Genomic DNA, 24,687 nt, shown 5'->3' on the forward strand with positions numbered 1-24,687 from the left:
TTTTTTTTTAAGCTGTGTATGTTAATGGGTTACGTGCAGACCCCAAACTCGGGCTCCTCGCTGGCCCCCCCGCCCCCGGGGGCGATGGAGATGCTGGGACCAACACCGGAGCAGCACGGGAGCGGGTCGGGAAGAAGCACAGCTCCGTTACACCATAATTAACTTTTGGGAACTTAAAAGTGGAGACTTCTGGGTAGGTTTTGGGTTTTTTTGTTTGTTTGTTTGTTTGTTTTTCTGAAGTTTAAAGCCTTTGATTCATCATCCTGTGAAGCAGCTCTCGGCCTCCCTGCCACGGGGAGGGGGGGGACAGTGATGGTGCTCGGGGTGAGGACACAGTGCCCAACCCTTGGCCTCTGCTCCACCTCTGTGGTCCGAGGACCCCCACCGAGGCAAACACCCGGCCGCGGGGACGGCACTTCGCACTGGGAGTCTCTCCAGCGAGCCCGGGCCAGCCAGCGGGCCAGCCCCACCGGCCCCGGATGGTCCAGCTGCCTCAACACGTCGGAAACAAGATTATCTGGTGTTCACGGAGCAGAGATGGGTCAGAGACGCTCCACGGAGGCCATCAGAGGTGCAGCCACCATCCGCACGGGGAGAGAACATTTCTCACCCTTTCCCTCATCAGTACTCCCTTCCCTGTTGGCCTCGTCGCTGGCAGAGTTTGCCGGGAGCCCTCAGACCCCGTGGTACCGGCTGGAAGGAAAACTGGGGACTTCTGGACTCAGCGGGTCCACTTTCGTGGCCGCAGTGACTTTTGCCCAGCACAAGTTCTTGTTCTTGGCCACTGAAATGGCACCTCGGCAGCGCCTGAAAGAAACCTGCCCTTTGGCTTCACCCACCCCTTCCCCACACCCACCTCCAGCCCGTCACGGATCTCACGGGACAAAAACATTCATTAATCAGACACGGAAGGTGTGGAAGATGGAGCAAGTTCTCCCCTGGAGAGCTGGGACAAAGCCGTTTTGCTCAAAACCGGGATGACCCGCTGTCTTCCCCCTCCGTTAGTGATTCTCTTGTGCTTGGACCACGTGCGGTCCCTGTGCCCGGTTCTGCAGGGACAGAGAAGCCACGTCCACGCCACATGTGCGGCTGCAAACACACAGCAGCAAGTGTGCAAATTCTCCTGACCATCACCTTGCCGAATATTCCTGGACTGGAGCGAGACCAAAGCCCGTGGCTTGAACCCGGAGCCTGCCTGAGCAGAGCTCCCGGGCCACCAAACGCGTTTGTGGAGTTCACCGTGGGCAGAAGGACAGTGACTGCAGAAGAAACGGTGACCGAGATACCCCAGACCTGTGCTTGGGTGGGAAGTGGTGACATGAGTGACTTGCTCCAGGCTTGTGGTGACGTTAGAGATGTCCGTTCTCTTTCTTCCCTCTTCTTCCCGTATGTGCAACCTGCCCTGCTCCCGTCACCTCCTCAAGCCCCTTTCCCCAAGGATCCTGCCCCCTCCCCCCCCCGCCACCAAGTCTCCTTCTGTCCCTCCTTCCACTGCAGAGGGGACAAGGTTCATGCAGAGGAGACACTTTCCTGCCTTGCCCCGGCTCTGGAGCACAGATGCTGTTCTGCAGAGGGTCTGCTCGGGTCTCGCTGCCCCAGCAGAGGAGTTTGCGTTTGGCACAGGGTGGGAGACAGCCGGAGGGGGTCCCGTGGTGCGGTCGAGCGCCCGGAGCTGTAGGTGAGTCCTGACTTCAGGCCTTAAAGCGCCTGACACTCCAGCAAAACACAGAAGCAAAGACTAAAACAGAGAGCCCTTGTCAAGGGTATTGCCTCATCCAAGTCCTGCCAAGCTCAGGAGCCGTGTTTCTAACAGAGAAGCCAACCACTGGAAACAAAAATAAAATGTTCCTTTTCTGTAGCTTTTAGAGGATATAGCTGGGAAAAGAAGAAAAAAAACAAACAAAAAAGAAAAAAGAAAAGAAGATTGTCTCTCTTCCCCTTGTCAAAATCATCAGTAGCTAAGTCAGGGAAAAAAAAACCAAAACGTTCAAGTTACGGGTTGCAGCAGCAGCAGCCAACACGAAACATTCAAGTCGATAATTTCACTATGTACATTGTGGGTGCGACACGGCCCTGCCCCGCTGGGACTCCCTCCTCCGGCGCCGCTGCCACCGGCCGGTATCCGCTATCTGATCCGCTTCTCCACCGAGTACACCGAGATGTAGTAGTCGTTGCTCCCGACGGCCAGGTGCGGCTGCGGAGAGAGAGCACACGGGGACAAAACCCACTGGTGTCACGCAGTAACCGGGAGGCACGCCGGTGGGCATTAGCAGCAGTGACTCCCAGATGCTCCGAAGCTCTGAAGTGCATCTGCCAACGCAGCTCTGACGACATTCCTGCCAGCACCCACCTCGTCTCCGCGAGTAATGGGCCCATTTCAGCCAGAGGGAAAAATGATGGTGACCGTTAGCTGCCAACCGCTAACATCATTTTTGTAAATGGCTGCAAATCTGCTAGTTAGGAACAGTCGCCTGGACCGAAAATTAGCATTTAGGAGCAGTTGCCTGGACTGAGAACGAGCATTCCCTGCGCTGGGCGGCCCAGGAGCAATCCCACCGCGGGGACTCGGGCTGGACAGGGCTTTGTTCGCTTATTTAAAGAGCAAAACGTTCCCAGTGATCAGCCTCTCTGTTCCCCAAACTGTAGGACGGCAAAACTGCTGTTACAGCTTTGTGCAAAGCAGCTTTTCAAATCGCAGGAGGAGACTTTAGGATGTAAAAACACAGGTAACGGCGGCAGGGAAACCGCCTGCCCCCTCCCTGCCCCTCTGATGGAGATCTCAGCTCAGCTCCGCGCTCCCCTCCTCTCCCCCCAGGCCCTTTATCGTTCCCACTGCTCCTTCCCATTACATGTTAAATGTTTGCGTTCTGATCCGCAGGTTTCTAAAATAACTCTCTGTCTAAATGCCTTCTTTAACCTCCTCCTGCTCTTCCTATCCGCTCACGTCCTTTTCTCAGGCTTTCAGCCTCCTTCATTTATTCTCATCTCCGGGTGAGCAGAAGCCCATAATGCAGATGGACACCTGCCTCCTAATTAAGCAGCAACCAGATTCTCTCTCTAATGACTACCGCAGAGCCACCTCAGCTGTGACATATTCCAAAATTTCCTTTTTACCCTGATTAACTCTAGACTTTATCAGCTTATGCCTTTAATTTTTGCAGTTCTCTCTTTTTTTTCTGATGCGGTTTTCCTGCCGCACAGCATCGGGTCCTCCCGAAGCCTGACGTAAGGCAGAGGAAAAGCAGCCCCAGGGACACAAGGGTGAGCCCGCTCTCTGCAGGAGAAGAGGCACGGAATAAACAAGAATGTAAAATTTCGTGTGCTGGAAGCGAGAGGCTGCTCCTCTCCACTCGGCTCCGGACAAATTCACCCGGGACAAAGAGCTAAGCCAGGCTGCGGTCCCGGAGCGATGGGATGGGAACAGGACACCAAGCTGATCCGCAAGCAATGAGGGCTCAGCCGTTGGCAGCCCCGTTCCCATCATAAACCAGCAGCATTGGTGGCATGGCTAGCGTGGTCCTCTGGAACAGCCTGGAGGACAAGCCCTGAAGGACCTAGATGAAGATGATGAGGGGCCTAGAACATCTCTCTGATGAGGAAAGGCTGAGGGACTTGGGGATTTTTAGTCTGGAGAAGACTGAGGGGGGATCTGAACAACACCTATGAATACTTCAAGGGTGGGTGTCAGGAGGATGGGGCCGGTCTTTTCTCAGTGGTGCCCAGGGACAGGACAAGAGGAAATGGGCACAAACTTGACCATAAGAAGTTCCATCTAAACATGAGGAGGAACTTCTTTCCTGTGAGGGTGGCAGAGCCCTGGAAGAGGCTGCCCAGAGAGGTGGTGGAGTCTCTGTCTCTGGAGACATTCCAACCCCCCCTGGACACGTTCCTGTGCAACCTGCTCTGGGTGGACCTGCTCTGGGTGGACCTGCTCTGGCAGGGGGTTGGACTAGATGATCTCCAGAGGTCCCTTCCAACACCATATCATTCTGTGATTCTGTGACCCGTGGCTCAGAGCATCCTCAGAAGGACCAGGCTGTGCCAGAGGAGTCTCTGCGCTTTTCTCTCTTCCAACATGGACATTAACTAAGAAATGCGAATTCCCAAATCCAAAAGGAGAGAATACAGACCCAGTGCGGATGGAACGCCAGGCAGCTGATGGCTCCGACTCTCTGTCCCATAAAACCATCGTAGTATTTGATGTTGTTGATCAGCTCCCCATTTCCGTTGTAGATTGCAGTGAACTGATTCATTGAGCCACTGGAAGGGAACCAAGACAAGGTGTCACCGAGGAAGCTGTGGTAACAACGCTACTGCTGCCTTCATCCCCCTTTCCAGCCGCGTCCACCCGAGCTGCTCATCAGACTGTGTGTGAAGGTTTCTTACAAGCTGGAACGGGTCCAGCGGAGGGCCACGAGGATGATCAGAGGGATGGAGCACCTCTCCTATGAAGACAGACTGAGAGAGCTGGGGTTGTTCAGCCTGGAGAAGAGAAGGCTCCGGGGAGACCTTATAACAGCCTATCAATACCTGAAGGGAGCCTACAGAAGAGCTGAAGAGGGACTCTTTGTCAGGATGAGTGGTGACAGGACAAGGGGCAATGGTTTTAAATTGGAAGAGAAGAGATTTAGATTAGATATAAGGAAGAAATTCTTTACAGTGAGGGTGGTGAGGCACTGGAACAGGTTGCCCAGGGAAGTTGTGGATGCCCCATCCCTGGAAGTGTTCAAGGCCAGGCTGGATGGGGCTTTAAGCAACCTGCTCTAGTGAGAGGTGTCCCTGCCCATGGCAGGGGGGTTGGAACTAGATGATCTTTAAGGTCCTTTCCAACTCTAGCCATTCTATGATTCTATGATTCTATGATTCTAAGTGGGGAGACCGACTCTGAGCCATGGCAACCTCCATGCAGGGATTCACAGCCAGGCTGGAACCACGGCTACCTCTTCCACCGAGACAGAAAACACCAAGAGCTGATGCCCACAGGCGCCGGGAGCAGGTCCCCCAACCACCCCCAGTGTATGTGGCCCTGGAGCAGCTGCTGGTCCCCACTCAGAGCCCAAAAATCCACACACTGACTTTGCACGGGGGTCTGACATAGGGGTGCAAGACCATACACCATCAGTTTAAGTCACCAGTGCAGAGGTCTTATCCCCCACGCAGGGGATAAGAAGCTGGACTGTTTGGGTGAGGTTTAAACAAACAACAAAACCAACAACTCCCCTTGAATGACGGCTGCAGAGACAAACTGTCCTCTCTGTCCACTCCAGGGGTGCAAGAGATGAAAGCAGAACTCACCATGCAAAGAGGTTGGCTTGGGGGTGAATGTCCAGGGCCGTCAACCCTTTGACTATCTGAAGGACCTTCATGGATTCTGGCATCCGGGGGTCGAAGAACCGCACGTCTCCATTTACGCTGCCAAGACAGGAGTTCCACGGCGTCAGGCTGTACCCAAACCAGACCCCAAAGCCCAGGAACTCAAACCTTCTGCCTGTCCGTGAGATGACCGCTTCGACAGGAAACCAGGATAGAGAAGACATGGGCCTTTGCCTTCTCCGTCAGCATGGCTGAATTCCCACCGATGTCCCTGATCTTTGGTGCCCTCCACAATGCATTAAGAGCTGTGCAAACAGCTCTGCCCTCAGGAGTGATCCATTATTACTTTTATCGCTTACAGCTCGTTGCCGAGTGTGCCTTTACCCGATGTCATACCCAATACCCCCAGCTGCGTGTCAGACCCGAGTTCCTTCTCCTTTTCACAGTAGGAAATTGTATTAGAAACCTCCAGCCAGATGGGATGTGCTGGGACCATCCCTGATGCCAAATGCCTGGACACAAATGCACAAGTCCCTGCTGTCCAAAGCTCTCTGTGGACCAGGCGTAACGAACCCTGCGAGCGCTCAGGAGACACGTCCATCCTGTTAATGACTTCATCGGGGAAGAGAGAGTGGGGAGAGCAACAGCAGTAGTGGCAAGATACTGTGCTTAGCAGATCAAGAACCTTCCAGACACAAATTATTTCTTTTTGCTAAGTGGTCTCACTCCCCGTCCTTCTTGAAATGGGGAACCCAGAACTGGAGTACTGTGTCCAGTTCTTGGAGTACTATGTCCAGTTCTGGGCTCCCCAGTTCAAGAAGGACAGGGAACTGCTGGAGAGGGGACAGCAGAGGGCTACAAAGATGATGAGGGGCCTGGAGCATCTCTCTGATGAGGAAAGGCTGAGGGACTTGGGGATTTTTAGTCTGGAGAAGAGAAGACTGAGGGGGGATCTGATCAACACCTATAAATACTTAAAGGGTGGGTGTCAGGAGGATGGGGCCAGTCTTTCCTCAGTGGTGCCCAGTGACAGGACAAGAGGTAACGGGCACAAACTTGACCATAAGAAGTTCCATCTAAACATGAGGAGGAACTCCTTCACTTTGAGGGTGGCAGAGCCCTGGAAGAGGCTGCCCAGAGAGGTGGTGGAGTCTCCTTCTCTGGAGACATTCCAAACTCGCCTGGACACGTTCCTGTGCAACCTGCTCTGGGTGACCCTGCTCTGGCAGGGGGTTGGACTAGATGATCTCCAGAGGTCCCTTCCAACCCCATATCGTTCTGTGATTCTGTGAAATACACCAGTAGAATCCCATCTGTTAGATGTGAAGAGGGGGCATTGTCTCCTACAGCCCTGGAGCCGAGGGCTAGAGATTTTGGTACATCTGCTCTTTGGAGCTCCTTGGGAGAGACCGGTCCATTGGCGTCCAGAAAACCAAACTGAAAAGTCTCTTAACGGAAACTAAATCCAAAATCAACTTGTCTGATCCTACTCTGCTGGCAGCAGAAGTAGGGCTTTTGGCACCACGACTTTTAAAGCGTTATTTTACCCAGGTCACTGATGGCCATACAACTGTGAATTGCCCTACGGAGTTAAGAACATCGAAAGCACAAAGAAGCATATTGCTTTTAGTTTCTTTACCTCTGGAATATCTAAATACTGATCAAAAGGTTGTTATACAGGATTACTTATATCATTATAAGAAGCTGCAACTCCAGCTGTCACATAATTAAATTCACGACAAATTAAACTTGAGATTGATTTAGATCCTAGAGACTAGATGAAAATATTGTTTGAGAGAGATCAAATTCATTTAAAGCTTTGAACCTTAATAAGACTTGAAAATGGTTCTGGATGTAGTGGAAGACCAGGCAAGAGCTTTGAAATGGATGTGAAGTTCTGTGATGAGGGACTACAGGGGAAAACACATCCCCAGCTGAAGAATAAGAGGCAGCAAAGAGCCAACAACAGCTAAGCTACTGAATCGGGATATCCTGAAGGTGTTTGACCCGGCCCAGAGTCACTCTCCTGTGTCACAAACTCCTGCCTCTGGTTCGTGGAGGTTCAGAGAACTGAGAACTGCTCTACAAGCCACGCAACGCCCTCAGGTTTCTCAGGAAATAGCCAGATCGAGACCTCGCTACGTCCCAACGTTTGTTTTTCTTGGATCTTGCCATCAACCAAAGGAGAGAGTGAACTGGGAGAAACCGGGAGCGAGGTGGGGCGTCTCAACGAACCGAGTCCCTCTGGGATGAGACCAGACCTGTCTTTGGAAGTACAACGCTTTCTCACACCCCTTCAGCCGCGGGAGAAAGCACCACGTGCTGAGAAGGGCACTGAGGAGAGGGGAAGGACCAGCCTTCAGACACGGGCTGGCCAAGCGCACGGGCCTGACCCCCGGGACTGGGGAAGGAGATTACAGAAAGGAAGATTAAAAACTCTAATATGTGAGCTCGACAAATCTGGCAGCCGCATCACATAATCCCCTTTCTGAAAATCTTAATATATTTTTGCTGGCCCATCCCCCACCTCAGGAACGTTCCGAATCCCAGAAAATTATGTTTTGTTTTCATTTTGTAATCAAGAAAAAGAGCCTCTTTGCATGCAAACAGTGGCTTTGTGACAATAAATTATATTCTGCTGTTCTTTAATGGCCAAATAAGTATATGCTGCTCTCTCCGCAGTATTTACCATGCAGCAGAAATGGATTTATGTGTAGAAAATTGCTAGACAGCAAAGTAATCCTGCACAGCAATATGCCCAACAGATGCAACATCAACCTTCCTTCTCCTGTTCTCTCGCAAACGACCCCACGGAGACGTTGGCAATAAAGAACAGCCATAAGATATACTATATCTAGCTTAGGCTTCTGGCTCACTCCCTTCCTCCCTCACGCGCCTCGTGACAGTGATTTCAGCAAAGACGCCTCCTTGTTTACTCTCAGACCTCACTAACGGGCTTCCAAGGAAAGCTTCCCATTTCTTTTCGCCTTCTCTCCACCAAGTTTGGAGCGGGAGGTAATTACCGAAGCCGATGTCAAGCTAAAGAGCTTTGCCCTCTTAGCGCTTGAAATAAGAGAGGCAGAATTTAAATAGAGAAACAAACTGTGTTTAGGAGAAAACAGCTCAACGAATAAAATCTGTTTTACCTGACGCTCATGATGTTGCCCTCGGGATGTTTCTGCAGATAGGCTTTCACCACCCAGGCCGTGTGCTCTCGGTAGGTCATGACGCGGCTGAGGAACAAGCAGAGAGACGTTTTGAAGGGAGGGAGGGAGGTGGGAAGGCACGGATCCCCCGAGCCTGGGCAGGAGGGGTAGTTACCATTCACTGAGAGCCATCCTCCTGTCGAACACGCGGATGGAGCCGTCCCCCAGCCCCGCCACGATTAATGACCGGTGAGAATCACAGGAGAGGCTGGTGACACAGCTGTCGGCCCCAGTGGGGATGTCCTGAGGAGAAGGCACACAAAACCCAAGCTCTAGTTACCGTTAATGCAATCCAGTTCATTCGGTTTACTTTTATTTTTTACTTATTTTTTTTAAACACGTGGCTCTCTCCCTCCTTTCCCCATGGCGATCATCACAAGGATCTGCAGAGCCCTGGGGGGTGTTGGGGACAGGCCCATGGGACCGAGTGTGACCTTGCCCTTGGCCATGGAGAGCCCAGCCCGGCAGCTCCGGTGCTCCCGAACAACGTCAGAGCAGACGCCAGAGCCCTGGACAAGACACGGAGCTGCCGGACAACACAGCACCGGAGCATCACTTACGCAGGACAGAGCCAGGCAGTGCTGTGCCACCTAAAGTCCCCGCTGCGGGACACGTGACGAGCGGATTCAGGTTATCTCATTAGAGGCCAGACACCGCGTGTATTAAAAAAAAAAAATTACATGGAAAAAGAAGAGAGGAGCTTGCAAGGGCAGCTGTGCTGGGAAAACAGTGTGTGCTGACCCCGAGGCTGCCCCTCTCCCCTTTTTTACTTGCTCTAAGGGAAAGAATTGCTTGGGATAACGTCTACTTACTCCTGTCACGAGGAAAACACGTTTTCAATGAAAACAGGTGAAAACTAAGCAATGGTGCAAAAGCAGGATAGCAATCGGGAGGCAGACCAGGACTGCCTTAGCTCCTTTCACACCTCGCTCCTACTTTATTTATTATTATGCTCTAGTGGCCGAGATTGTGGGGGTCTTTTGTGTGTGTGTGGTTGGACTCGGTGATCCCAGAGGTCCTTTCCGACCATGAAGATTCTGTGATTCTGTGGTTTATGCCTCTGTGCGGATTCACCGTCCCTCACTGCTCCCCCCCCGGCCCGGGCTGAGCCGAGGGGCTGGGGGTAGTTCTGGGCAGCCCCCCCCCTGCCTCAAGCCCAGGCCCTGCCTTTGAAGCAGGAACAATCAGCAGAAGTGAAAATGAAGCACCGGCTGCCTCAGCTACATCCCCAGCGCTGCCAGGGGTTGGCTTTTTGTAGTTCAAAGCGCGGGGAGGCACCTTGATTAAGGCCGGATTCCAGAGCCCGGCCGCTCTTTGTGCTGAATCTCAGTTTTTCCCAGTGTTACTGAGTCAGGAAGTTTCAGTCACTTGAATTTCACCTCAACCAATCTTTGCAATTAAGAGAGAAACCACATGTTTTTCGATACTTTCAGCGCAATCGTTAATCATCATCATTGAAAAGATTTTCACCTCCTGAATTCTGCTGTTTCCTAATTTACATAGAAAAAAATAATATGTGAAAGTAATTAAGATTAACAAAGGCTTAATTATCCCGCATTGCAGGGTCAAAATGTCGTAACTAATGTGCATCCAAGGGTAATTAATTTCTAGAAGCTTTGAGAACCAGTCTTGCTGTTTTCTCCAGCACGGTGACTCCATTCTCGCAGAGCAGCCGCTTCTCCTTGTAATTCTGGAGCCCCTCTGCGTGGGATGAGCTCCGGGAGGGAGGAGGAGACGGGGCCAGACACGCCAACGATACCTGGACTTTCATCTCCCGATCGGTGTCCCAGATCCGGATTATCCTCACGTCTCCCGATGTCATCAGGAGCCCGGTTTCTTGTTCCCAGTCGACCACCATTCCCGCTCCTAAGAGAAAACACAGGCAGGGCGTGAAAATTAACCTCTGCGTCAGCACAGGAATGAAAATTAACCTCTGAGCTAATTAGAACAGCAGCTTTCGTGGCCTCACGCTACGGGAACTATCGTTATTAGAGGAAATATAAAATGACATACAAACACATCCATACGTCCTCCAAATGGGATCAATCAGCTGGTCCTGGATTTGAGTCCAAAACACATCTCTGACCCCTTGGCTACGTTAAGTGCTTAGAAAAGCCAAGGTGCAGGTGGATACAGCCTTCCAGGGACGCTGCCGGGCTGCGGGGGACTTCTAAGGGAATCTTAATAAATTATTCACCGCTTGATGAGAACACCGGATTAAATGATGACTGAAGTAGGCTAAACTGGTGCCATCTCACACGGCAAGACCTGAGAACCTCCGGATTACCAGGATTCCTCATTCTAATAGAAATACCTGGCTAAGGGGAGATGTTTCTAAACAAGAAATAGCAAAATCATTGCTGTGAGATATTGAATTAAACGGCTTGGCAGGAGTAAAAACCAATTTGCTCTACAGACAGATAAGGAAGGGAACACTCTGCAGGTACAGCAGCTAAAATACATTTACAAGAGCTTTTGCTCCTCGTCTTCGAGGGCACAAACGGATTGCGAGGTGAAGTTCAGAGAAACGTCCCATCCACGCCGTCAGAGAATTACAAAGGATTTTCTATCCCCAAAACACCTGACCCGGGCACTGCACAGGGACAGGCTGGGACCTGCCCGAGCTCAGGAACCCTGCTGGTCCAGCAATCCCCAGAGAAGAGTCAGTGCCTGTCACCTCCCGTCCCAGCTGGGGGATGCGATGTCCAAAAGCCACGGGGCGAGCTGGCTCTCCTCGGCACAGAGCGCACCAGCACCACAACTAACCAGAGACTGGGACCTGGGAAACAGCTGGGAACGAACCCCCCGATTCTGCGGGGAAACCTCTGAGGAGCAATTCTTATACATTTAATTAGAAGGGATTCCTTTGTACCCGCGTTCCGCCTCCACAGTGCAGAAACCTTTTGCTTAAAGCCGAGCTGCACACCAATTAGCTTTTGCTTTTCATGCTGCAAAGGCTCACCAACCCCAAATCCGTGGGTCTTCCAGGGAGACTCTTATTCATACATTAAAAACACAAACAAAAAAATACCAGGAGCGTTACACGAGGGAACCAGACAAAAGCCGTGGGTTTTGGGGTTGTTTTCACCTGGAGGGCAGGGCTCTCCCCGGCGGGGGCAGAGGCAGCATCCTGCTGCTTCTCCACCCCAAACCCAGGAGTATTTTACAGCCCCGCGAGGCTGGAGCCGAGCGCCCCGCAATGAGCCAGGGCTACTGTTCCCGGCCGGCGGCAGGCACGAGCCCTGGGTTGCCACAGCGCAAACACTCAAAGGACAAACTGGCTTGTCCAGAAGGTACAGATGTGAATTTGTCTCAATTTACTGCTAGGAATTAGCCCCAGCAGGAAATTTAAACCTACCCCAACACCCTCTTTGTCACCAAAGGGCCGTAAGTACTTTTTACCAAACACCTTTACAGGGCACGGAGGAAACAACAGAGGCATCCTATAAACACCATGTTTTCTTTGATGATGAAACGACCTTGTTTTGCACAGATCCAGATAGAACATTTTGCCCATCTCCCCTTCCTGAGCACTGCGTCCCAGCCGGTTCCCGGTCTCACTGCGTCCCGCTGAGAAGATCGCTGACGGTTATTGACAGCCCATCATCCCACCACGGGAAACTCGGGACCCTGGACTAAGCCGAGAGCTCGTGTCTTCATCTCGCCAGTCAAACTGATGGTTCCTCCAGAGCGCCCGGCAGCTCGGAGGGCTGCTAGAGATCCGCAGCAAGCAAGCAGGCAGTGATTTAGATGATAAACATCACCGAAGCGTTTTCATTTGTCATCTTGTTTATGGCCCGTGTGACAAGACAAACCTGGCAGGGCGAGATGGATATCGCCATTACCATCGCTGATGGGCTTAAGCAGGCGATGTGCTCTTAGGCAGCGTTAAAGCTCCCCATTTCCCAGTCACATGTCCCAGTTTGAAGACAACGTTTTCCTTCGGTCTGATCAATAGCAACAAGTCCCCAGCCTGCTGCGGTCCCAGGGGCTTTTCTGCAGAGGAGGGACGGTGCATTCCGAGCGATGACTGGCCTTTGGGTGCTTCTCCTGGTGTATCCGTGGGGAATTCAAGCACCGAGGATGTTCAGTGATGCCATCTAGAAGGCCAGGGAAAGTTTCATTGAGGGAAGAAGCTCCAGAGGGTCTCACTTTATGTAAAATGGCACAGAGATGTCCCCTGAGAGGTTGCCTGGATGGAGAGGAGAAGGGCTCACCCAGAGCAGGAGCTGGCAGAGCCCAGGTGGAGAGAAAGGAGGGGGACACTGTCGGTGCATGGTGCGGCTCCTGCCTTTCTTATAAAACACCGATAGTCCATGTCAGTGATAACCGCCGCTCTCTGGGAGAGGGAAGCGCAGCGTTTTGATCATCCCATAACAAGGGGTTTTCCCTTTCTTTCATGAGCTGCCTTACTCTCTCAAAAAAATAGGAAATATCATTTTTGCTGGTTCTGGCACACCGTGCCCGTGGTGGACCGGGCAGTCGCAGAGCACGGGGTGCTCATCCTGCACCACACAACGTGGCATCGGAAATAACAAGAGTATCTGCATAAAAGCCACTGCTGAGGAAAATTCCTGGCCCCTTCCTGCTGGGAGACGGGGCCGGCTCCATCCACAGCCCGGCACGGCGATAGGTCCCGGCTGCGGGGTCCCACCGTGGTGAGCACCGGGGGGTCCGATCCCACTGAAAGGAGGAAAGGGGACCCCAGGATGTGCGAAACGGGAATTCAAATGTGTCTGAAAAGAGGAAAAGCCTTTGTACGTAAATTGAAGTCGTTCGTACACATGGAAGAGGGAAAGAAAAGGTTCCTCCAACTGTGAAATGCTAAAGCCAAAGACGACTCTCGCAGTGCGAAACGAGACATAAATAGCTGAACTATTTCTATGTACGAGTAAACGTTTTCATGGTGGAAATGATACGGTATTGGCTCGTGTTTGTACGTTAAATTCCTAGTATTTCGGGACGAGAAGTAAATGTGGGACTTAATACTAATTATCATTTCCTTTTTAATTAACAGAGGTCCTTCTGCAGGATGTTACAACCGATATTGCAGCTCACCTGCTGGGGTTTGGCTCCTGGGTTTGGCACCGAAGACGCTTCTCAGCTTCATCCTGGCAAAAAAGGCAACGCGCTCTGCAGAGCCGGGCCAGCTCAGCTCCTGCCTGGGCCACGAAACCCAGTTCTGTGTTACCCACCACCATCTCTGAGCTCCCACCTCCGTGCAGGAAGGGAGCAAACAGGGGCCGTGACACCGATGGAACCATCCGACGCGGGCCAGAAGAGAAACCGTGGTCCCCTCAGAAGCCAACGAAGTGCAGAAACAGGCGTCCTGGCAATACGCTTCTTTTAATGCATCATTAGCTAAGATGACAATTTTCCCGTAAGGAATGGCATGTTCTCAGGTAATGAGCAAGAAATCTTCCACAGCTCAGGAAAACACATTTTTTTTTAAGGTTTGGGGGCTTTTTTTTTTTTTTTTTTGCTTGTTTCTTTGTTTTTGAGTCTTTCAACACGAGAACTTGCAGCTCTGTATGATGCGAGTTTCTAGACAAGGCAACACATACCAACAGCCGTTCTTGAAGCTGTAACTTTCTATGGCTGTTCCCCCAGGATTCCCCCCCCGAGCAACAGATATTCATCTGGATGGGATAGTTTCCTCCATAAATGTCAATAAATAACACCGGTGTTGAAAGGAGCTGCATTCCGAGGGGGTGCACTTATTTTTAACATCGCTGGAACCTGGCCAACCCGTACTTGGCGTTTCAATGAAATCGGGAATACCTGCACAGAACAACCATATAAAAGCGTCTCGGATTCTGACTGATGATTTTTTAATCATGGGCCCTCCTGGTTGAGCAACGAGGCGCATCACTGTTTTAATTTCCAGGAAGCAGTGGGAGGGTTGGATGACCTCACTCATCATTAATTTCTACAACATCCTTTCAAAAAGTGTAGCTCTTCTTCTGCCAAGGACTACGCGCAGCAAGGGAGGGGAGTAGCTGTGATGCTGGGAATCCAATTAAAAGAGCACAAACCCCTGGAGCTGCAAGTTCTCCAATTATTTTATTGCCGTTAAAAAAATCTGACCAGAAATAAGGTGCTCCTCCCAAACTTCTTATTCCTAAAGGGTGAGATACCAACCCCTGGGAAAATGTGGGAAGACTCACTCTACTTTTCTCTCTCACTCTTCTTCTGCTCTGTTGGACTGGGATCGTTTGATGGGCTCCTTTTGCAGGTCAGAGCCTTCCCTCTGTCCCAAGGAGCCCCACGCAGCTCCCCAGAAACCTTTCCTCCCAATCCACTGATATCTTTTATTTCTACGCCGGTGCCGGGGTGTCTCTGCCCATCTCCCACCGGAACAGCTGACCGGCAGAGCCGAGCACGTTCAAAGCAGAGCCGAGCCTCCAGAGGCCGAGGGCCTGTTTTTCCACAGAGCAGGTATTTGACATCTTTCGCTTTGTTTCGGAAGCCCCAGGAGAGCAGGAAGGAAGCAGGGAACTGCCAAGTATGCGCTTATTTTTTTCTCCCTTGGCATCAGTATGCGTTTTCTCGAGGTAGGACAGATTACGGGTTGTTTACACACCGGCACCAGCGGTCCTCAGGAGGCAGCGATGGATGGAGGTGGGCACAGGTCAGATGCACATTCTCTCGTTAACACCCTCCCCTTCCTCTCGCACGGTCCGTCATGCTGAGGGGAGGAGATGCCGGGGACCCCCCGGGAGCTCTGATGGGGCAGGGGGTGAAGCAGGGGGTCAAGGTAACACATCTCCGGGCTCCTGCTCAGCTGCCTTTGTGCCGCTGCCCGTGTTCCCTGCGGATGTCCCCCCGTGCTCACCCCGACTGCAGGGTTCCCGGGTGGACCTGAGCAGTGGCCTGGTACGACACCTGGACCATTAAACAGTTGGTTTTCCTCTAAGTCACCACCGATCTGCAATAGAGCACTGCCCGGTGACCCCCGCCTGCAACCAGCACCCAGTGATGCTGTGAAGAGACAGTCCCTGTCTTTCTTTCAGTAAAAATTCCTCGCAGAAGCCTAGGCAACAAGAACAGATTTTCTGTGCTTTAGTGGCAAAACGAGTATATTTTATCTAAATATCGCTGATGTATTTTGCTGTCAGGCAAACAGCTCATCTCGCGCATTTTTTAAGACTTCTTCAGTGGGAGAGAAGGAATCCTTTTTGCTGCATTTTTCACCAGGAGAACACCCGGCCAGAAGATGCTGGTGGATGCTTTTTATCGATTCTCAGTTATTTGTGAGCTCGGGACGGAGCGCGGCTGCTCGGCATCAGCCGTATCGATCCGGCGAGGCAGGGGCTGGGATTTCCTTAAACGCTTCCGATGCCCCATTTACCGAGCGGGGAATTCCCCGTAGCCAAGTCTTGCTGATTTTAGCCTTTCCGTTTGCCGGTGGATTTTGGAGTGAAACGTGGCGCCCCGGCAGCTGACGGCAACACATCAGCGCTGCTGATTCCTGTCCCAGGGCTCTGCCTCCCGACAGCGAGAGAGAGATTTGCAAAGACCTCGAGCTACTGAAGCTCTGAATCACACCCCGCTGCAATCATCTACGTCCTCTTCGTCATGACAGACACGCTCAGCTCTCATCGCTCAGCAAATATTACTAATTGATGAATAACCCAGGATGACGACGTCGACATTCACACCCACGGATGCACGCGCGCGCGCGCACACACACACACACACAGAGATGCCCTGGGACATTCACCATCTGTTTCCCCCGGAGACCTCGGCTCCGGAGCAGTGCGGACTCCGCGCCGTCCTGCCTGCTACAGATGGAATCAGAGAGTTCATTTACCTTCCTTCCACGTGAAAGAACAGAATTTGTAAAATTCATTAGGCATATCCTTGCCAGAAGTCCACTATTCCAAGCCTCCTGGGACAGATTCATCAGCTTCTCCTTTTCACATGATCTTTACAGCAAAAGTGTGTTACAAATAAACCCCAGTGAACACATTAGCGTGACATCTGGAACCTGTGGGTCAAACCCTTTTGCCCAGTGATGCTTTGAAATCTTCCTGGAAGGAGAGTCTGGTCCATCCCCCCCCAAACCTCCCCTCGCTGTGGGAAGCTGAGGGTCTGCCATGGAGCTGCCTTTCCCCCGAGGGTGTCCTCCTGCAGAGGACACCCTCCTGCCCTTCCCACGGCTCCACAGACAGACATGAGGCAAGGAACGGGGAGAGGTGGGAGCAGCAAAGCTTTCCAGGAACCACAAGGAAACCAGCAGTCACTCAAACAATGCCAAAAAATCCAACCAAGCAACCAAGCAGCCAACCAACCCGCGGGCAGACGAGGAGATCCTTCCTTCCCACCCGGCTGACCGTAGGTAACAGAAAGAGAGCACTCACCTCCCTGTTTACTTCTGTCAAGATAGATTGAAACCCTTCGGGCCAGACCTGTGAGAAGACAGGGATTTAAGGGGTTGATGCTAAGGGTAAGTTGGTCAGCCAGAGCAAAAAATCAATCTTAAAAAAGGATTAGAAAAAGCAACTCAAAATTAAAGGAAAGAAGGTAACAGAGAAGCAGAAGCAGGAAGAGCAGGCACTAATTCAACCACAGCGTTCCCTGGGAAGCCATCAACGGTGGCGCTTGTCGTGTGTGAAAGGAGGATTCTGGCTGGCTGACAACAGCACAGATTTGACATTTCTTCTTCAACAAGGAGACTTATCCTTTGCATGATCTGGTCCCTGTGCTGAAGCGAAAGGCATCAGGAAGCGGCAGATGGAAATGCAGATAATGGATGGCATCTGTGCAAACCAAAGCAAGCCCAGCACAGGAGGCTCCTGCCCTGGAAGGTCTGGGCTCCCCGCAGTGAGGGACTGGGGTTCAGGGGACGGACAGACTCTAATGAGCACCCAGAGAGCACCAACAAGCTACGGTTGCTCCATTTAAACAACCTATAAGTTGGCCACAGCCGCAGCCAGGTCTCTGGCCCCGGGGCAGTGAGGGAGCACGGTGGCCAAGGAGAACCTGGGGACAACCCTGAAAAATCTTGCACCGGGAGCTCCAGGTATGCAGGAAGAGACCGGGCTGAGCCCTTCGGTCCTCCTTTGGCCCCCTTTAGAAGGGATAAACTGGTTTTCTTTGCTGAACCGGAGAAGAGAAAACAGCGCAGGCATCTGCAGCGAGCACAGGGAGCTGGGGAGGGATCGGCTGAGCAGACGGCGGCTGCTAATTGGGAAGCAGCTGGTTACACTTCTGTGTTTTTCCAAATTCCAGGACCGTAATGCTTTAAAGGGCAAAGCCATTCTGACCGGGGGCCTGTGGCTTGTTTCCCTTTGTCACAAAGAACCAGTACACACATGGTAGTTCTGTTCAGAGGCACCAGAGTGGCCAGCGCTGCAGGAGCTGGCCGGAGCACAGGGGATCCAGCAGCTGGAATTCCGAGCTCTCCCACAGGCACCAGGCGATGGGTCCAGGCTGCTCCGGAGCTCGCACCGCCCGCAGCCTTCACACACCCTCCTCTCTAGAAATTGCCAGAATTCCCAAAGCCTCCTGCTGTGAGATCACAGCTTCGGAGCATGTCAGGTTTATGTTCTTCCTACGTTGCTCAATAGAAAATGCTTAGTTTTTCCTACATCTTTTGGAACACCAGGCTATTAACAACGGGCTTTTTTGCCTCATTCTCTGTCCCCTCCATCTCTCGCCCTGGGGTTTCCCAGGCACTGCCTTTCGCTGCTGCTCCTGGTACCAACGCTGCTTTAAACACCCCGATTTTGACTGAAAAGGACTTTATTGGTGCATCATGAGCACAGATCTAAACAAGATCAAAATTAACAGATCTCACACTGGAAAAAAGTGGGTGTCCACACAGTTTGCCAGTGTTTAAATTAAGATTCGCCTACCCTGAGCCTCAAGTCAGCATGAAGAGCAATGAGCTGGGGCCGAGCTACTCCTGAGCGAGAGCATCCCCCCACAGGGGTTTAACACACTGTGTCAGCTCCTGCCTCTCACCTCGGGCTGCAACCACAAAGAAGTCCTTTACAGAGCATAAAAGTTCATGTTCTGTGCCTCCCTCGGGTCTGCTCCCCGCTCTCGGGCAGCCCCTGGGCATGTGGTTGTTGACCTCCAATTATTTGGACAACCCGGGGATGCTTTTCAAGCTTCCAAGGTATTGGATATTCCTCTCTCCTTCTACAAGTGGGAAAACCGCCTCGAAAAGTCAGTGTTCTGGTCGCTGTGAAGACAACTATTAAATTCAGAGATGAGTATGACACGGGGGGAAAAGGGTGGGAGAGGAGAGAAGGAAGTCAATAGCTGGAGCAAACAAACTTCAGCAGAACTCCTGAGCTCTGCAGCTCCAAAGACGCATCTCCAGTTCTATAAGCCAGCGCTGGACCATAATGATGGTCTTGGCAGCGAAAGACACCTGTCCAAGAGAGTCTCAGTTCCAAGGGGACTCGATCCACATGGCTCTTTTGAAGTGACTACAATCTCTTTCTCTCTCCACAAAGAATCTGTCCTTCTCTTCTCCAGAGCCTAATTCTATCTCTCCAAAGGTTCAACAGGACCCAGAATTCCTAAGACCATCAGGGAAAGACAAGGACAAAAACCCCATAACCTTAAAGAGAACAGACTTAAAAGTTTCAACACTCCTGTTTTGGCAACCATTCAACTCCTACAGCTACATCAGCTCTTGCCTCAGTTCTTGCCCTATTTTCAACGCCAAACACCGATGCCTACAGCCTTTTCTTCTGCACCAAAAGCCCGCAGAGAGGAGGGCACAACCAGCCAGTGCTGTGCTCTGATGCGGTGACAGGGAAAGTCAGGCAGGAAAATGGAATCAGCCTGAAGGAGTTCCATCAATACTTGTCCGCATCCTCCCGGAACGTGACCGATGATGCAGCAAGAAGCCGATGATCTGGGGGAATTCCCCGGTGTTCGGGGGAGTCCGTTGCCAGCACCAAGGGAGAGAGATCCTGAGTCCGGGGATGGCCAACACTGACCTTCAGGAAAGGTGGTGTTGACAAGAAAGAAATACGGACCAACTGAATGACACTACAAAGGGCAACTTGAGAAGACTTCTGGATGTTTCCTCCTAAGGAGATTCAGGCTTTTCACCGCTTGGTGCATCACCACTGGTTTCCTCCTGCTTTTATTGACATCTCTGCAAAGAGCAGGTTTTGACCACGGCAATTTTGTCAGCGTGCTGCAAACTTCCAGCAGCTTCTAATCAGTTTTGTGCACATACCGCAGCGAGGCACAGAGCCTAAAGTTCCCTCAGATACAGTTCCTCTTCCCTAAAACATCGGAGATGAACCATGAGGTGTTAAGGAAAACATAACAGATAGGAGCTCCACAAGGCAGCGCTAGTAAAATGCAATGAATAGCTGAGAGAGCTCTGTCAGGCTCCTGTGATGAACCACATCAGCTCAGAAATGAGAACTGTCAGTTTTTAAGGTCAGGATGAATTATGATGGTCGTCTCATCTGACCTCCTGCATAGCACAAGCCTCACCCAGCAATTCCTGCATCAATCCCCCAGCGCTGATTGAACTACCCCACATTTAGAAGAACTTGTAGCCTTGATTAAAAATATTCAAGTGACAGAGAATTACATTAGAGCATTAGTACATCACCAGGTCTCGGAAGGACGAGATGTCCACCTCCTTTAACGTCCTAAAACAGACTTCAGGGTTACTCAAACTGGTCTTCTGGCCTCACCCTGTGTATGGCCGGACACCAGTGCTCCTTTTTACTGCTTTTTCTATCCAACTTTTCTAACATTCCAAGCAGGTCAGTGTCTAACTGTGCTGTCCTTCTGCAGGCGCCAGATTTAGATGGCATATTCTCTTGCCACCTCCTGACCCACAATAAACAGTGAAGAATAATTGCCAAAATTTGAGCTCAGGCTAAAGGAGGTCCCAGGTGCAACATGCAAAGCTGTGTGAAGGCTGAGCAGCCCGTCAGAAGGGAAGGGGCAAAACGTGAGCTACCACCCAGAGGGCAAGAACAGCCTCCTGCCACAAGGAGCACGGAGCCGGGCAGTGCCCAGTTCCACCCTTGTTCCACAGTTCTCTCCTTAGGAACACCGGGAAGAGGAACGCTCGGGCAAGGCAGCTGCTGTGGAGCTGGTAAAGGACAAGGAGGTTGTACCCGTCTGCTCCCCAGCATGAGCCTGCTCTGGCTGTTCCTCAGTGTGTGTGTGTGAGGTTGCCGTGTGGGGCTTTCGGTTTGGTTGGTTTTGCAAGAGCTGGAAAACTAATTCCTCCCCACGGCCTGGCAAAAGGCCATTCCAGAAGGCAGAGACTGTTGAACAAGGATGGTACCGATGGCTGAAGTTGAGAAACCCATTTTACTCTCCCCATCCCTAGGAAAAACCCCGCCATCACAAATTAGCCTTATCCCCCCAACAAAACTTAGCGGGGACCCACCTCGAGTAGTCGGCAGCATGTCTGACAGCCCCTGCCAAGCAGTTACCATCTCCGGGTTCTTTTCCAGGTCTGCAAAGTTCTTCCACACCCTGATGGCACCGTCATCTTGGGGAGCACAGAAAAAAGAGACCACAACACAACGTCACTGCTGATGCGACGCTCATAATCACTTGTGCACAAGGAAGAACCGAAGCGGAACTGCAGTCATACAAACTCCAAACCTGAGAGTGTCACCTGAGCTTAATCTTGTTTATTATTTCCTCTCTAATATTACATCCATGAAACCTACAGCACTGTTCTACCAGGAACTGTTCTGGAAGAGCTTAACTCCTTCCCTCTAACACCCGACATTAGATGTCGCTCCATTTCTTTGACCCATTCATTCATTTTCTCTAGGATTCGTCTCTGTCCTCCTTGCTCTTGGTGCCAAGCACCACAGAATACAAGCACCTGCTAAATACAAAATACAACCCCGCTGAAGAAGTTGAATCAAAGCCCAGCCCATCAGCAGCAAATCTTTCAGGAACATCATGTATTTTTTCAATTTGTTCCCCATCTGTGAAACTTTTGTGCTAAGAATCAATAAATGGAAAGGAAAATGTCCTGAAGGCCCTCTCAGCTCCTCTTCCACCTCTCTTAATTATACCCAACCTGTACGTTTCAGCATGGAGTTTGAAAAGCTATTGAAAACACTCAGACTGCCAGGTTCGGAACGGCTCCCTGGGAGAGAAGCAGATCTTACTCACAGCTTCACAGAGCAATGAATGGGGAAAGGGCTCTTCATGCTGCCGTATGTGATGCAACGGGGCATTCGAGAGACCCAACTCCCCTGGGTGAGATACAGGGACCAGAGAGAACTCACAACTATCCGAGAAGTTCAGTGCTTAAAATAAGCCCTGCCTGCTCTAGGCTTAAAACAGCACAAGTAACAGAATTCGATTTCTTCTACTTTGCAGCACGATTGCCTTTTCAGCTCTGGACTGCAGCTTTTAACCAGGTAAAATCCCGAGGTAGTGGATCGGAGGAGGTCACCACGAACTTGCAATGACAGGTAAAGACTGGGAATGATGTAACAAAGCTGTGACTGGAAACGCTTTCGGCAAGTGTTGGATTTGTTAGTCATCTGAAAAAGCTTTGCAGCACGCACTTAAAAGATTTCAGTGCTGCCAGAAACAACTTTCAGCTTTGATGCTGGAAATGCTACTTCAGCCCAGACCAGGCAGGTCCCAGGGGAGGGAAAGCTCAGGCTGGGCCAAATCCACAGAGGGGAGAGCAGAGCACCGGAACGGCTCACACGGGCTTCAGTTCTCTAAAGGTCCCCCAGTGCTGCCCTCGTATGTGGGAAAATAGGTTATTTACCTGTAGCGGTCAGCAGCAGGGAGCAGTCCTGTCCATTCAGGTACTCCATGGCTGTGATCCTGGTGTATCGAGGGTTCCCGTTGTGGAAGTAGTCCAACTTTTCCCCTTTCTCCCAGTCCCAAAAACTGGGGGAGGAAAAAAAAAAAACCACGTCAGTTGTTGGTTCTCTGTGCAAGCTATAAAAGAGATCTACTCACTACAGCGAAACTCAAAATTATATACATTGGATACCAATTTAATTTGTTTTTCTCCTTTGGTATTCAGCATCATTTTATTAATAATGTACGTCAACCTCCAGGAAAAGAAACAGGATAAAAGCCCAGTTGTAAGTAATTATTATAAATCTGTCGGTTCCCTTGCAGCCCTTTAACCCAGCACCTCCCGTGGGAAAGGACTCGGTGCCTGGTGCGCCCATGGCCCTGAGCTCAGGGGGGCTCCGCCGTGTCCCCCTGCCCCAAGAGAGGGAAGGATGGTCACGGAGGGGAGCGGGGAGAAGAAAAGGGCAGTGCTGCCCCGCGACAACCCACGCTGCAGGGACCCGGGGAGGCTCTTACCAGATGCTGTCTTTGTCGGCCACGGCGATGCAAGGCGTGAAGGGGTGGAACTTCACCACCGAGGGGACGCCCGGGTTCCTGTTGAGGAAGATCTGATCATCCAGCCGGGAAATACCTGCGGGGGGACAGGAGGCAGCCCTGGTCAGAGGCTCTCCGACTTCCCAGTGCCACATGACACCCTCCTCCTCCTCCCAAGTTCTCACCAACAGAACCCCCAACACTCTCCGCCTTCACAAACCTCCTCAGCCCCCAGTTATCAGACATCTGCCCCACGCTGACTGTCCCACCACAGTTACGTCGGCAGCTGAACAGGATGCAGCAAACAAGCACAACCCAGCCCAGAGAAACACCATTTGGTGTTGACGGAAAAATCAACATTATTTTTTCAAAGTAAAAAAAAAAAAGAAAATACTTTTTTTCAACTTAAAACATAGTATCTCACTTTAGCTTGTGGATTATTCATTTGATCTTCCATTTCAGTTCTTCTGAATTTTAGGTTAATTTGCAAATGAAAAATATATTTTCCATGGAGACATTAAAATGACGGCTGAAGACCTTTCCCATCTTTTCTTTAGCCCAGTTCGCTATTCACTAACAGTTTTGGTACCCCTGATGCTGCCACTTTTTGGCACAGGATGAATTCATCATACAAAACCCTAAGCCCAGGAGACATTTACTCAGTTCTAGTTTGTTTTAGAATGCATCCATTTAATCTAATTTTCATTAAAAGACTGTAAGTCTGTTTTAATTCTTTTTAATATTTCACATTTTCATTTTTTTTAATGAACACTGGCATTTTAGTCGCTCAGGTCAAGCAACTAAATATGAACACTATCTAGAAAAAGATTTAACATCTTCAGGCAAGCATGAAAAATCTCCTTCTTTGTATTCAAGAAGATCTCCCAAGCCATCTCCTGGGCTCCCGCTTGATTTCTAGATGGCTCTGGTTCATAATCTCCCGCAGTTTTGGGACATTAAGCTGCCCATTGTGCTGACTCCAGCCCAGCAAACCACCAGACAGCGAGGTGCTCGCGGGAGGCTGAGCCCTGGGTGGTTCCTCATTCAGTAAATTGTGATTTCCAGCTTGGCGAGCATCCCCGGAGAGGAACGGCACCCACTGCACCGCTCTATCCCGGGACGGTGCCAGGAGAGCAGCTCCCATAAACGCCATCCCCAGGCTCTGCTGGTCGAGGCACAACAGCAGGAATAATTCAAGTATGCAAATTCCTGAGGGCATTTCACTGGGCTCCACTATATTCAAATAAATTCCCGTGCTAAAAGAATTCTAGTCCATATGCCTCATAGAGGCATAAATGTCATAAAACCAGCAATATCAGCTCTCTGGAGAGTGCACACTAATGAGACGTGAACCCAAGGCTCATGAGAGGGAAACGTGTAGGCACACATAAAGCCACGCATACAAGTATTAACAATATGATGGGATATAAGGAGTAAGCAATCATTCAGAGAGCTCAGCAGAGCGGGGAACGTGAAAGACATGGTTGAGATGTCTTATGAGCATCGGGGGGGGCTGGTTCACCACGACGGCCCTCCAAAGGGCGTCCAACACACGGCAAACACTCTGAGCCTTCCTGGCCAGACCGCAGCTCCGAAGCTCATCCTACACTATTCTGCCTTCTGTCCCTTTAAAAACCCAACCCACAGCATCCATCCCAGTTTTACAGGACAGGGAGGGAAAGCCCAAATGGTGAATCAATACCATCTGTTAAAGTTCTCTGAATTATTGATTTCAGGCCGAGTGCCCTGGCTCTCGTGGAGGTGCCGGCTGCGGTCGGGTCTGACCTCAGCTGCTGCCCGACAGCCCAGAGGGCTCGGGAGCCAGCACTCGCACTGAAAATCGGATGCT

The 24,687-nt window shown here is 51.1% G+C and overlaps 1 protein-coding gene across 2 annotated transcripts in view; it reads right to left on the bottom strand.

Moving 5' to 3' along the window:
• Nucleotides 1-234: 234 nt before the first annotated feature.
• The window catches only part of RPTOR (regulatory associated protein of MTOR complex 1), a 136,446-nt gene continuing 111,993 nt past the window's right edge, over nucleotides 235-24,687 (bottom strand). For both annotated transcript variants that reach the window (XM_074160420.1, XM_074160418.1), the window contains 9 exons: nucleotides 22,821-22,935; nucleotides 22,267-22,391; nucleotides 20,908-21,012; nucleotides 10,279-10,385; nucleotides 8,635-8,762; nucleotides 8,460-8,546; nucleotides 5,296-5,412; nucleotides 4,131-4,260; nucleotides 235-2,194 (listed from right to left, as the gene is read on the bottom strand). In XM_074160420.1, the coding sequence (XP_074016521.1) occupies nucleotides 2,126-2,194; nucleotides 4,131-4,260; nucleotides 5,296-5,412; nucleotides 8,460-8,546; nucleotides 8,635-8,762; nucleotides 10,279-10,385; nucleotides 20,908-21,012; nucleotides 22,267-22,391; nucleotides 22,821-22,935 (983 nt within the window). In that variant the 3' untranslated portion in view covers nucleotides 235-2,125. The remainder of the gene's footprint in view (nucleotides 2,195-4,130; nucleotides 4,261-5,295; nucleotides 5,413-8,459; nucleotides 8,547-8,634; nucleotides 8,763-10,278; nucleotides 10,386-20,907; nucleotides 21,013-22,266; nucleotides 22,392-22,820; nucleotides 22,936-24,687) is intronic.

This window comes from Numenius arquata, chromosome 17 (genome assembly GCF_964106895.1).
Source record: "Numenius arquata chromosome 17, bNumArq3.hap1.1, whole genome shotgun sequence".
In the NCBI taxonomy this organism is placed as follows: Eukaryota; Metazoa; Chordata; class Aves; order Charadriiformes; family Scolopacidae; genus Numenius; species Numenius arquata.